This window comes from Ascidiella aspersa, chromosome 3, assembly GCF_963924565.1.
Source record: "Ascidiella aspersa chromosome 3, kaAscAspe10.2, whole genome shotgun sequence".
Classification (NCBI taxonomy): domain Eukaryota; kingdom Metazoa; phylum Chordata; class Ascidiacea; order Phlebobranchia; family Ascidiidae; genus Ascidiella; species Ascidiella aspersa.
In genome coordinates, this window is record NC_139449.1 from 22,796,407 (window position 1) to 22,811,517 (window position 15,111).

The following is a 15,111-nucleotide window of genomic DNA, read 5'->3' on the forward strand; positions in this document are numbered from 1 at the left end:
TAACATATTTTTTTGAACAAAAGGCCGTTTTAACAGCTGGACTTTTATTATTAGTTCACCGAAGTTTTTTATTCTTTTTTCTTTGCTATAGGTAGGGGTGTGCAGCATTATCTATGCAGCATCCAGTGGACTTTCGGCTTTCGTGTTTGGAAAGGTGGCGTCCAAGTTTAGTTTGCATCAAGTAATCATTGTCGTCGCCATATTGGATTTAAGTCTCTATCTCCTGTGTTTGTTCTGGATTCCGACAGAAGGCAGTTCGTGGGTTGTATATTTGATCTTTGTCATGCTAGGAAGCGCGGCGGGCATGTGGAACATCATTACTACAAGTAAGTTACATATTTGTACCTAAAGGGCAGTAATAAAACATCGTTATACTGTTACGTTGAACTATTTCAGGACTCCCTACTTCACCGGCCTGTCGGATGCCTGAGCACTACACGAGACTTATCTATATTGCATATAATATAGGACGACAGAGGCGAACTAACATACAAAACATAAAACAATGAAAGCGCGTAATAAAAAGCGACCAGTGATTGAAATAGGGCGTAAACGACGACGATCTAAACGGGTGGTAATCCCAGTCTTGTCCAGCCTGACTGTTGACATTCGATCTCGACCACGCGAAACACAACAACTAGAGAAAGAAATGGTGTCTGTGTCAAACGTAACTAATTATTAGGTGCCAATGAAAAACAGAGAGGAAGAAAAGAGAGAGAGAGGAAGAAAGAAAGTGGCTTTTTTTTTAGAAACAGTTAGCTTGGCAGAACTTTTTATATTATGGTATCAACGTTATGCTTTTATGATTTTGCCAATTTCAGATGTATATTCCGAATCTTTTCTAAGTGGTCGGGAACTGTCGTTCACAATGTGGAGTGCACTATTTTCAATAGGATTTGCCACGCAATTTGGATGGAGTACGCTAATCTGTGTAAGAGGAAAGCTCTATATTCAAATCGCACTGCTGTTCATCAGCATTATATGTCTTCGTAAGTATAGAAGGTGTTCTTGAAAGTGCAATTCGACATATTTAACGAGTTTTTGTTATAAATTTATAGAAAAACAAATATGGGTTTCACAATAATTTTTCTCATTACAGAAATCCTGAGATACCGAACAACAGTTACTCCCAAAGAAACAAAAGTCATCCGCCAAAACAATTGAGCAATTAATGCAATTTATGCATAAAATACAAGTCGAATTTTCTCCTAAAAAACATAACAGATTTACTTTTTTACGATTTAAGTTCTGACGAATATGTATAAAATGCATAAATGTCACACTCCAGAATCTTGCTGTTCTCGGTCAAACTCAAATGTGCAAATAAAATAGATACGACTTTTATTCTGTCCAAATTGCCAAACATTTTATTCAGTGGAGACGGGACGTGTTGAACATATATAGCAAATAAGTCGTACACGTTTGTTGTGAGTTCAAAAATGTTTTATGTGGCTATATAGGTTGTTACATAGAGGTGTTAGTAACGACACTCGACACACGAGCCATGTTAGATTCTGGCCAAAAATGAAAGTATATAGGTTAATCTGTAGTGTTAAAACAGGTATATCTAACACGCAGACGTCATGTAGGAACATGCATCTAATTAGATTAGAATACTTTATATCGTCAAGTGTGTTTAGCTGCCGATTACGCTTTTTGAAAGGTCAACAATAGTTGTACGCCAATAAACTTATGTTAAATATTTACTTAATTAAAATGAATATGTGGCACAAAACTGATACCGTTTTACTAAGAATGAAGCAAAACAAAAAACCTATAAATTTTAAAAAGAAAATTGTAATGCGCACCTAAAACTTTTGCTAAACCGTATACAATAGCCTACATAAAATTATCGTATAATAGTACACAATATCATTACCATTGTTCAAAATTTGAACTACAACAGGTAAACTTTGCAATAAAGAATTACTAGAGTAAAATATTGCAAACTGTGTAAAACCTTAAGGGAAAAAAGTGAATCCCGTAAACAAAAAGTGAGAAACTTTATGAAAAGAGCGCAGAAGTGACGGATTCGCCTCCATGGTATGCAGGTGAAATATATTGAACAACCTGGATTGCCACCCATATGCTTTTGGTACAGTATGTTGTAAACTTCATTGTGTATTTTAAGAACAAGTCGTTGCGAACATTTGGTCCGTTTCTCCCACTAAATACAGATTGCGATGTACTATTAAATTATTAGCATGCCAAACATGACAACAACATTATCAAAAAAAGTACAGCATTTTCATATATCTGTTGCTTTTATAAGGATTTCTGATTTAAAATACATAAATAAACAAAAAGAATGAAAGAAAAAATGTATAGCCTAATAAAAAGTATAAGCATAGTTTAAAACCAACTTTGCGAAAATGCTTCCATTTGAGTGCCTGGTGTGCTTCGTCGGTTGTGATAAATCCTATTCCCTGTATTATTGTTCGACTTACTCGAGCGTACACATCGAAATGAAAGAAGGTTTTGAACTTTAGCAACAACCTACATTACAATACGGAGTTAATTCCAGTTGCAGCAATACTCCACGCACAGTGAATGCGCATAGCGTAGAATAAACCCAGGTTATAGTCAATGTGATTACACTAAAGTTGTTTAGAAAAGTTTGTGGAGTTGTGCAATTAAAAAATGTAATTTCAATTGCTCGAAAATCGAAAAAAATATTATTGAGCTAAACGAATCGGTAACTTTTTTATTTGACTTTATTGTTCGCTTTTTTAAAGGTGACACTAAAGAGTATACACTAAAAAGAGTATATAGGCCACATAAAGCGCTACACCTCACCTCTTCGTGGCAGAAGCAAAATATCAAGGCTACCACGAAACCTTGCAAACTATTGAGGACGATTTGCAAATAGTTCCCGACCAGCTTAGCCGTGGGATTGGAGATGAACGCCGAAAATGATAAAAAAATGTGCTGTCCACCCAAAAGAGGAACGAGGATCAAGGTGGCCCGAACAGCAAGCCTAGTTCAAAACCAATATTAGTAGCTCATAAACTTGGCCAAATGTCAAAAAGTGCTGTTAAAATGATGGCATTTTTTGCATACCACATCGTTGTAAACACAGCAGGAGTACACGATATGAGAGACATTGCAAGAAACAACGTTATAGGTCAGGGGCGGGCAACTTCTCAGGTTGGCGGGCAAGATAAGGGAAAATGAAGTACTTGGCGGGCCGAATCAAGCCAAATCTTGCATGTTTTGTCGCATAATGGCGGCTAATGTTGTACTCTTTTAACACGGCCACACTTTCATTGCACATTAAAAATATTGATTACTTGCCGTCTTGAAGAATAAACTAAATGCAGAACTTGGTAATCCGAAAATCAGTTTGTTTGGAATTTGATGTTATAATATAACAATATTTTGCTACTAAAAGCATCATAAGTGTAATGATTTTAGTAGCGAAATGTGGCAAAATCCCTGCTATAAAACATTGACATCCCTGCTATAAAACATACAATATAATAAAACCAGGGAGTGGAACCGATCCTCAAGAGGAGCTTTATGAACCAGTTTTAGGCAAATTTTCCACAAACCTTAACCTAACCTGAATCGTTTTTTGTAATATTTTATGGAGCCGGAACTGAACTAAATCATTTGAAAGAACCTGAAACTTACCATGTCAAAAACGCGGTTTTGACTTAACAACTTGTATTTCAGATTCAAAGTTATCGAATGCTTGAAATTATATAAATAAAATGAATATTCATTAAAATAAAACTTTCTTGTTTTATTACGTTACGAAACTTAAATTATATACGAATTAAAATTCAATAATGATCTCTACATTATTTATTTACGATATGTTTAGGTATAATACGTAAATCGCAAAATACGATCGCCGGGCGCGTGGCGCAATGGATAACGCGTCTGACTACGGATCAGAAGATTCCAGGTTCGAGTCCTGGCGTGCTCGAGGCATTTAGTTTTCCAAAATATTTTTACTTTTACCTAGAAGTGTTTCACAAATAATGACGTGGGCCCAGTCAAATCGTTTGCAAAATAACTTGAGTTTAAGTCAGGCAAAAAAAAGCAACGCAACTTATTATTAGAGCATTATAATCATTAGGATACTTACCATGCTATTACTATTAGGAGAGAAATATATTTATCATAACATACAAACAAACAAACATATTTTCGGTTTACTGAGTTCTGTACTTGATTTAATCTTACAAAATCTTAAATGAAAACACTTAATTTTAACCCAAAGTCACTTCACTTAATGACTTAATTCCAAGTAAAGTCATATTTCTAAAATGCTTTGGTCAAGTCAGGTCATTTTACCAAAACGACTCGAGTCAAGTCATATCCTTTAAAAAACCGTAAGATCAAGTCATTGCTATTGACTTAAATCATTCAAGTAGTTGAGTTAAGTCATTTAAGGCTTTAACTGAAGTCATTATACAACACTGGATTTGACGATCATGAATTTTATAAGATACGTAAACTCAACCCACAATCAGTTTCGAGAAGGTTTAGTTAAGTAAAAGCGCACGCAGACTTGTTTGTTACAAACAAAATGTGTGTTTGAGATCAACTTACACGTAACGTTTGTAATCGTTTCCTCGTCCTGGTCCCGAACGAAGTTTTTTCAGAAGAACTTTTAGCAAATGTATAAGAATAACAAAGTTCAGCTGTTGGAAAAAAACCCGAGAGATTAATAAATAACTAATGAAGTCAAACTGGCTCAGGATTTGATCAAGCTTGTCCTAAACTTTTATTTTGATAATTATTATCGATTAAAAAACGAAATGTCATTCCACGTCTGATTCAGCGCCAAGCCTTTAACAAAGTTCCATTGCCTATATTGCGCATACGTGAAAATGATGTAGGCCTAATCCTCTAATTCGTACATTTCAGCCTGCTGGTAATAGATTAAACAAATGTCCCATAAAATGATGTTTAATATAATTGACTAACGGGAGTAACTTGAGGATTTTATTTCAAAAAGTTGATTTGAAAAACGTTTAAAATAGAATAACAGGCTGACAGTGCGGGCTAAACATCGCTTGAATATTATATTCTTTAATCTTGTAAGTTGCTTTTTATGCGCGCTTTTGTGTCTATGGTTGATAAATAAATTGGTAATCGCCTCACTATCTATTTTGTTTATAATTTATATGGTAGTCCCAGTTTTTATGTTGTTACCAGATAGTAAATTATTATGCGATGTGTTCGTCTTACCAGCAAGGCGACCATAGCCGGTCCTTGTATTATGTACAAAACGATCGATGATCTTGAAAACACCCAACACCTAAAAAAATAATGTAAAACAAGTTCGCCCACCGAAACTATAAAAATTCTCCTCAATCCTTGTTGAACATTCGGGTCGTGAAATCCTACAAAGCTAACAAGAACTTAAACAAGTAGCTATAGATTAATTTGTGCGTTAGGCGGAATTAAATTTGGGCAAAATGTGTGTGGAGTTAAGGAGTATACCGACTTTTTACTTAAAAATAACTGTGCTGTGGACCCCTGGTACGCAACCGGTGCTTCTCTGCCCAAAAGGGTTTTTTTAATTTGGAGTTGACATACGTTTTTGCTAAGTTCACCTAATGGCAAAAATTGTTTGCGTTTTGGCGAGTCTCATCTACTCTTTAAATGTTAAGCCCACTGTTGAAAAAGCTCCCCAGCACAAATGCGCCGTAAGTAGTTTTTGGAAATGGTCGGTAAATTTTGCACTGCGGACCGGTTTAAAACCGAAACGGACTGGACTTTAAAAAATAACAAATGTCCAGTAATGGAAATTTAATACCACTTTGATTCAAGGATAACCTTGACTCGGGCTTGTTTTGGCGAAACAAGGCCAAAAAGTATGTAATAAGACAACATATAGTTACGTCATAGAAAAATCATAAAATATTATCAAACTAGAGTACGGACGACAAGCCAAAAAAGCTTTAATCCTGTGTTATGCTGCATCTTATGTGTTATGCTGGTTACGGCTACAAGTTTGCATAACTGAGCGGAAGTTTTGTGTTGTGTGTTCGACTTATTCTAGTGTTTGTCGGATTGCAAACCACACGAGCCAATATTTCAGAAATTTGATTGTAGCATAAATGAAAATGTCTATAATATATAGACAATTTGTAAATATATTGGGTCCCAGGGTCTTCCAAAACTCGTTAGCCTGCGGTACGACCACCTGTCTGATATCGACCCCCAGTTTGAAAAGCTCTAATAAGACATACGTCTGTCGTATGCCCAACGCAAAGAAAATAAATTAATTGCTAAAATCTCACCCTGAGCTATCGAACACAAGACGGCTCATGGTGTAAAGCAATGCTGGAATGACAGGAGCGCCTGAAAAAATAATAATTTGACTTTAGAAACAATTTTATTGTTTTCGGATAAAACACTATTAGCTGATGACAAAGATAAAAACAGCGCCGGCAAACTATAATTATTTGTTACACAGAACGGTTTTCTTAAAAACAATTAAATAATACTTTTTGCATCATTCATGATGAAGTTAGAGGACAGTATGCTAACAGTTGGCCCTATAAAAATCGCCGCATATTTTATTGCTTCCTTATAACGTCGTTTTTTTCTCCGAAATTGTCCAACACATTTCAGTCTAGGATCTAGGTAAAAGTGCCAAAAACCCCACATGCCATAGGCCAGAACAGTAACTTATTGTAGATCAATACAACTTTACGAAAAATGATATTGAACCGAAGTTTTAGTTGAGAGACGAAACTGAAACTTACCCCAACCGAGCAGCAAAAAGAGCCACATATTTTGTTTGTCTCGAAATACGGCAACAACGGCAAAACTATAGAGAAAGATCCCTTCGCAAAGCATCCAAAAGTAGTTACACAATGTTGTGTATTGGTGTAATGCTGCCAGCACCTTGCAGTAAATCTGATTCAAACATTAATAGTGAATAAATGGAACCAAATCATTCTTTTTTTAAGAAAGCAGGACATACCACAATTGTACACCATCTATAGATAGTTGGATTTCACAACTAAGTAATTTGAACAAAAACGAAGTACAATATGCTTTTTTTTTGTTTAATATATTATTTAAATTTGCGTCAATTCTATGTTAACCAGCAAATATAGATAAACTGATGCGCGCAACTGAATCGACATACCTCGGCGAAACGAGTGAAATTTTATTGGGAAAATGTTTAAGATTTCTTTAACCTGACGCGTGGTAGCATTATGTGAATATATCGGCTAAGGCCGCTAAATCTTAATTTATTTTTAACATGCCACATGAAATTCTTTGTCAGCAAGATTTTACCTTGTTATCTGTTGGTGTACCAGATAAAGAAAATAGCCACATTACAGCAACCACAGCACTAAAGATGTAGGAAAAGAAGAGATTCTTGTGGATGGTAATTCGCTGGCATTGCAATGACCTGCCAAGCAACAACATGTCAACTAAAAACATAATATTTTATATTTATTACACCGATGAAGAGTTTACCTCAATACACGATACCAACATATTTAACCACGACTGAGGTTAGAGGTTGGGTAGAATTAAATGTTAAAATTAACAAATAGAACCGAGTGAAAATTGATAAAACCTTAAGCGTTCGTTTCTAATCAAATTAACACGACAGGCAATTTAAGTAAAACGGTAAATAATGACACGTTTCGTCTCGCTAACGTTATTATGATATTGGCCTCGTCTATCATCGGACGAAACCTTGAAAACGACGTACGGAAGAAGGTTTGTTGAAAATATTTACATAAATTGACTTTCGCGTTGGACGCTAAACTGGTTGTAAATTATTGCTCGAGTTTACGTTAGGCATTATATAAATAAAAATTAGTCTGCAGTAATCGCCAAACTCAGTATAGGCCTAGTTAAAAGTGGCTTAAACCAGAAAAAAATTCGGAGCCATGCCATGGTATGACATTGCACTTTAACACTAAAGGCCCGTTTACACTACAGCTGCGCTGAACGGAGCTGAGCTGCACTGGGCGTGAAATTATTTTCACTACAGCTGCAGTGAGCTGCGCTTGGCGTAAAAATCGCCCCAAAACGTAACTTTAAGCTAGCTGCAGCTGCTGCACGGGGCTCGAGTTTAGCAAAGCGTAACTTTAAGCTCACTGCAGCTGCTGCACGGGGTTTGAGTTTAGCAAAGCTTAAAACGCTCACCACAATAGAATTTAAATGCCAATTGTACGCTTTGCTCAGCTCAGTGCAGCTGTAGGGTAAACGGGCCTTAACACATATATGTTGAAATTGTTCGTATTTATCCGAATCAAAAAACATACAATTAACAAAACATACAAAAAACCTAAATGGTTCGGAAGCGTTTGGGCATTCAGGTAATTAATAAAATCGAAGTGTTAAACATACAGAAAAATTATTTTTGTGCTACCGTGCTCTTGTTTTGCAGCCAGTAAAAGCAAATTTGCCAAAATATTTATTTCGCCGTGTTTGTTAAGATCCGTATTTTATCCATTTTATAGCAGGATCACCTGAATGTGAAAAATATTCCCAGGGCTACAACGAGAGACGTCACCGACAAACCATATCCGCTTAACGTCAGGTAGAACTGAGACTTGGAAATCTGTAAGAAGAAGACAAGCGTTGATAACTACTTAAAAGTAGTGTTATGTAAGAAAAAGTGAATTTTGTCAACTGATGTGTAGGCCTCAAGGAGGATTTGTTGGATCTACACTCAAATCGATTTTTTTTTTCACGAACCAAGTTAAAACACACAGCGACATCTTTATTTAAAACGAAGCATCTTCACTTTTCCCTTATAAGGTTGTATATATTATTCAGTTGAGAGTTTCAGTTTAAAAACTAACATGAATATACTAATTACTAACCATCCTCATTTTATCCAAATCGACTTTACACGATGAGTAGTTGGTCCAAGTCCAGTTTGAGATTGTGTGACGATACCACTGGCCCTTGTCAGTGCACGATTTTCTTGCAAATTCTGAACCAAATTTAAGTCATCATAAAATACGGTCAAGTAACAAAGTCCGACTGCTGGAAATTAACTGTGCCAAGCTGCCAACAAAAAGTAACGCAACCCTATTCCTATATTGTTGTATAAGTGGCGTGTCAAGAAACATGTACTATACCAGGGTTCCGCTCTTCGCTAGTTTCTATAATTAGCCGTTGCCGCGATTCGCGTAACAACGTATTCCCGGCAGTCGCAGTGACGTGCAACACAGCAGAGATAAAACTTCACTTTAAGACATGGGCGCATCGATAAAACGCCCGGTTAGGCTTGCGAGGTGTCATAAAGAACCCCAAATGCGTACGATGTTCGTGTCATGTAGTACATCTTTCGACCACCAGTATAATATTGGTAACGCCAATTAATAAGTTTCCGCTGTTCTTCGAAAGATTGCCGTGGATTATAGGACACTTCTGTTTCTTATCAGCCTCGTCAGAAAATTGATTTTCACCCGCACAGAATGACAATCCTGGCCGTATGAAACGTCACGTTATTACGACATGCTTAAGACATCGATCGAGACGTGTGTTTACATTTTACTAAAAGCTCATCAGTACCAATTACTTTTTAACAGTTTTTACAACAGCTAAAGATTATATGCTTTTGTACGGGTTACATCTTTGACACAGCATCGCATCATATACTTCAAAACTATATACTTAATGACATAGAGCAGAGCTAATTCAATTGTACAGCAAGGTCTAGGGATGTCATAATGTTCACATAAACTCGCAAAGTTAAAAAAATATGATAAAAAGTAAATTCAAAAGTTATCAATGTATTTGCTAACATTAGGATGCCAGAGCCGTTTTGATCAAAATTTTAAACAATAGATCAAAATAGGAGCAATTTATTATATTTGCGGTAGCTGGTATATGTCGTATTGTTGCAAGTGTTACCTCGAATTACAAGTAACGCACCTAGTCTTTAGTACGGCAACTTAAACCAACCTTCAGTAGTAAAGTCATGTACGTAGGAAGCACAGGGAGCGGTGCTGACGACAGACGGGTCCTGTTTGTTCCAGCACATCAGCCCGTCCCACACTTTCGGGCAACCTCCGAAATCTTCTGAAAAGCGTATAGACATTTTTTTAAAAACTTACAACAATCTGATTTGTCTTGAAACCAAGCTGGGATCCATCTAAAGGGGATATGGAAGTCATAGCGGAACTACCAAAAAAATTAACCAAAAAAACTATTTGTTTCTGATAATAATGTTTTGTGATAACAAAATCCTATATCTTCTGCAATCTAGAAACTGATGACAATCATCTATTTGCAAGCATTTCTTAAACGGTGTGTCGAACTTCCCGACATTATGGTTCTCACCATTTCATAAGCAGTGTCTCCCTGGTTCACGATATAGAAAATTATATAGTGATGGAAACCACAATTTTTTACTTAACTGGAGAATAATTACAATATTATAGACTTGTAGCACCCTGTGAGAGACCCGGTTGAGTAGTACGAATATTAAACATGCTTTTTATACACTTGCTATTGGCGTTTACATATCCTGGTCAAGCGACAAGCCACGAATATTTCGACGAAAAGGCTTAATGTGCTTTTTGTGACGCCAAATTCCCCGAGGATACCGGGTCATCTTGGTCAAAACGCGACCGGAATCCGCCAAGAGGATCTGTTGATTTATACGTTTTCAGTTATCCCTTAAGCACAGATTCCTGAACGCCTGGTTCACGAATGCAGTTTCTAAAGCCACAACGCGATCACTTGGGCTGACTTCTAACTTTACCTCGCAATAAAATTTCCGTCATGCCAACGTTTCCTTTTCGTGTCAATTTTCGTTTTGCCGTGTTGTTTGTTACATTAACAAAGCGTTGGGAAACTGCATTCTTTTCTGTGTTTAAGGTGGCAACAGGTGCCATAAAAATGTGCGCCTTGAAAGACGTGTTTTCAATATACGCGTAAACCCTTTGGGATACGAACCTTATTATTAATATTATTGCTATTATTGATTCTGTAACGAACCGTCAAAAATTGTTTAAATGGTTAAAAAATATTCTTAAGGAAATTGATGCAAAGGCCTTATGAAAGAGTTATGGCAGTTAACAGTTTAGTATATTCAAGCTGAAATCTGTTAAGATACTAAAAACAATGGAATCCATAAACGCCTATTATACATTAGGTGGATTTTAAGGACAAGGTCGTCAATTAATCCAACTTAAACTCTTGTGTCATTTTTGTCTAAACTTTAAAGTCTACCAAAGGTATGTTATTTGACAGAAATTGGACAAGCTGTCTCTTGATATTCAAGTCGAAAACAGTAATTTAATATTCATTTCATGAATAAATATTTTGTGGCCCTCGACTTTTCGTGGGGCCTTTTCTGTGAAAGAAACATTGACATTTTTCAAACTAATTTGCCACAAAAAAGCACAATGTTTTGTTGCCAGCAAACATAAATATAATGTTAATTTTTCTTAATGTTGAAGTTGAGGCCTTATCGCGCGATTTAGACTTTGGCTTGCAAGTATAGCATAGAGCAGGGTTCGGCAACCTTTCGTATGTAGTGTGCGAGTTTATGAATAATGTTAATAAATCAACAACTCGCGTGCCAAACGTTCTTCTATGTTTGGTTTTGCACTAACAACCTGCGGAGTCGGTTAAATCGAGTCCCGAGACCGGCTCAGACTGTTCAACCTGTATTTTACCGATATACGTAAATTAGATGGATATTCAGCAATCCACTCATATAGTTCATGCAAAATATGCCACCATATGCTATTCCACCTTAACAATTTGCAGTTATCAGTTTCGAAATTTTGTGCTGCGCATGCGCACACGTCGGACTCGGGTAGCTTTACTTATACTGCTTTTAGCTTGGTTTCTCAGTCGCAAATAAACACAAGTTCTTACTCTTAATGTAGAATGTCCTTCTTTAAAGCTATAAACATCACGCCAACTTTAGGGCATTGTGACGTAATACGAACGGTTAGTCGTAAACAACAAGTTTACCGACCCCCCAAAAATGCTAAATACAGTTAAGACAGTAATTTGTAACACGAATTGAAAATGTAGGCAACCATTTAGTTAGCACTAGTGTTAGTGATGTAGTAGTGATGTAAAGGTTGCACTTCATCAAGGTGATATAACGTGCGCGTTAAATCATTTGGCGTTCACTGAAAAATCATCTCACGTGCCACTTTTGGCACGCGTGCCAGGGTTTGCCGACCCCTGGCATAGGGCTTATGGGACATTTTGATTTATTTTAACATTATTAATGGCGCAACATACGATTAAACCCCAAAAGTAAAAAATAACCATGGTTAGTTTTAAATTGCGTGTCATATTTACAAAAAAATCACAACATGTTTTACTTATGTCAAAGAATCTAAAATAAAACAATACATCATACCAAGTTAAGGGTACGCAGAATCATATTTATATAACAAAAAAAGAACAAACAATCCTCTTACCTGAACCGTTTAAATTTAGAAAACACTTGAACTGTGCTTTTCGCAAAGCGAAGTTCATTGCGGAATGAAGTCGATTTACCACACCAAAGATTACAACTGTTACAGCAAGTTCAATATAATATGTATACGCACCTGCAAAACCCAAACGGATGTTTCAGGTTACTTAAAATACCGAAATTTCAATCAACTATATAAATATTCATAATGCCGTTAATAAAGTGGTATTAAGATACAGTAGTATGTTTAAATTTTATTATAAACAAAAAACAAAACTTTTGAAATGTGTAACTGGCGAGTCGAAACAAGAATAGCCTGTCAGTTGAGAAAATATTTTTTGTAATTGACAACAGATGGCGCCAAAATGTTGGTATTATTATTTTCTTAGCGCCCAATGCATTTCACGTCCGATGCATTCAACAGGTACATCTTTTGTCCTAGTATTGATCGATGAGAAAGAAATCAATTGAAAAATCAAAACATCCAGCAGACGGGCAAAATGTCGTGGTTTGCCCAAACAAAAATATGTTTGAATATATGGTTAGTAACTCCTTAGCTTAAATAAAACTACCTAGTAAACAACTAATTTTAACTACAAAATTGGCATAAGACCAAGCAGTAGTGCGTACCTAGCCTAAAAAATGTGTTTAGGGAGTTTTCTCTTTTTGAAGTAATTGTGTTCACGATTTGTCACCATCGAATTTGTTTTAACAGATCAATAGTTGACGCTCATATTTAATTAAATTGTGTTTTTAGTATAGATTGCAACTCTTTTTAACAACTTTTTTACACAATGAAATTCTCTGTAACGAAATATTATAATTAGGTAAGACGAAAAACGTATCAAAAAACAACTGGCTCACAAGATAACGTTGAGACTTACGGAGTAACCTTTTCGAATTTACTTCTTTTTCATCAATGTTTACGTCATAAGCTGTTATACTATTTTCTCTATTAGGAACAAAAAGTGGTTATGAAGCGAATGGAGGCTTGAAGTTAGATAAGCGCACAGAATATTCTAGGGTAAATCCTGACATCCTTACCAAAATTCTGAAACCATCCTCTTAGGAAAGTAGAATTGTAGGCCATCTACAATAAAATTTCATTTGGCTCTAAAAGGTTTATGCGCAATACACCAAAATTGAGTGTTGCGCAGGTTTCCGTAGGGGCAATTCAGTTTGCTTCGACAGACGAAAAGTATTATGTATTTTACTTTGCGACCACTATTGATACCCTAATTTAATTTTTAACATTTTGATGACGCTCTGATTGAAAGTAAAATATTATTACATTTTGCATATGAACAAATTGATTTTTCAATTAGCTTGTTTAAAGGACTAGAAGTAAAATCAAAATCTTTGGCTGGCCATTCTAACGAATAAGGTTACAACTACAACTTATACATCTTCCAACCACTCATATCATCTTTTAATAAATTTCTGTAAGATTGCACAACCTCTTACATACTACTCCTAAAAGCAAACAATCTTTTTACAAAGCAATAAACCACGGTACATCCTTTGCCAATCCGCAGTGTTCTTGCCCAACCGACGTCTGCAAACCTTAATCTGTTAAAAAGCACGCTCCAGCGTTAGAACGCGAAAGCATTTTAAAAATCAATACATTCGTTATGAGTTTCATATACGCGATCCAAAGTTTCACCGCTGGCGATGAATATATTCCATAACTGTTGAATAACTTACAAATGAAATCTTCGGACAGGGCAAAAACAGGAACAGTTTTGAATTCAACTCAAGCTACTCATGCGAGAAATAAGTTTGTGAACCAGTCTTTCTCTACTCAGCATCACCGGGTTTTGAGATATTCAAGACGGTGTCCCGGTATGAAAGACTTCGCCCCTTGGGACTCGAGTCGCATCAGAAACTGCGTCGTGATTGACAAACGGGTCTCGTGTCGTCAGATTCACGCATACATTAACGTCAAATCTGTTATCAGATATTTTTGTGGCCGTTTTGAAAGCCTGTCGCCGTCGGTCGACTGCATAACCCGCACTATTGGGACGTCCAATATTACAACGAATTGAAGCCATTGATTTTTTATTCAACCCAGTGATTTCTTTCGTAAACTGTAAATTTATCAAAAAATACTGATAACGTCAAAGCAATTTTAGCATAGGTAATTGTAAAAAATACGTTTTAATGTTTTTCATCCATTTTATTTGTTTTAGCATAGTAATGACGTCATTTGTTGTCAGATCGGGATACTCAACACACACTGCTGTCTATCAATCTATAAGCGGCAGTTCCAACACATTCATCTCGCCACCCATATTTCATAGTTTTCGAAGGTTTACACCGATTGCGGAAAAATAGGCATAATCCAAAATGTACGTACTTAACTTGGCAAATCGTTGCTGTTTCTACCCGGATGGGCCTTTTTATTTGACAAAATTTCAGGATTTTTAAACCATATGTACTGTAATAGAAAAGTGTTTTGCGCCTATGACAAAACAATGGAAAATGGAGGTAACAAATGAAAAAATAGACCAAGCAAATTATAATAATTACTTAAACTGTTAACAATAAGTCTAAACTAATAATAAGACCTGAAAAAGATTAAGGTGGTATTTTATAGGCCTAAACTAGGGGTTCTTAACTTTATTTTGCCGAAATCTTAAACTTTATTTGAAATTTATTTTGCCTCGCGTGGACCACTGTAGGTCAAAAAATGTCAAAAGTGACGTCACAAATTGATGGTC

At 36.0% G+C, this 15,111-nt stretch overlaps 1 protein-coding gene and 1 non-coding gene across 2 annotated transcripts; one reads left to right on the forward strand and one right to left on the reverse strand.

Moving 5' to 3' along the window:
- Positions 1–216: 216 nt before the first annotated feature.
- LOC146160909 (calcitonin gene-related peptide type 1 receptor-like) lies at positions 217–10,045 on the reverse strand. Its single transcript, XM_083385046.1, has 11 exons — positions 9,910–10,045; positions 8,820–8,932; positions 8,463–8,554; positions 7,270–7,387; positions 6,729–6,882; positions 6,261–6,321; positions 5,203–5,272; positions 4,561–4,652; positions 2,797–2,977; positions 2,364–2,496; positions 217–320 (listed from the first exon to the last, which is right to left on the reverse strand). The coding sequence occupies exons 1-11, from the start codon at positions 10,043–10,045 to the stop codon at positions 217–219; spliced, it is 1,254 nt and encodes a 417-aa protein (XP_083241172.1).
- Trnar-acg (transfer RNA arginine (anticodon ACG)) lies at positions 3,859–3,931 on the forward strand. Its single transcript has one exon. It is a non-coding gene; the product is annotated as a tRNA-Arg (tRNA).
- Positions 10,046–15,111: the final 5,066 nt, after the last annotated feature.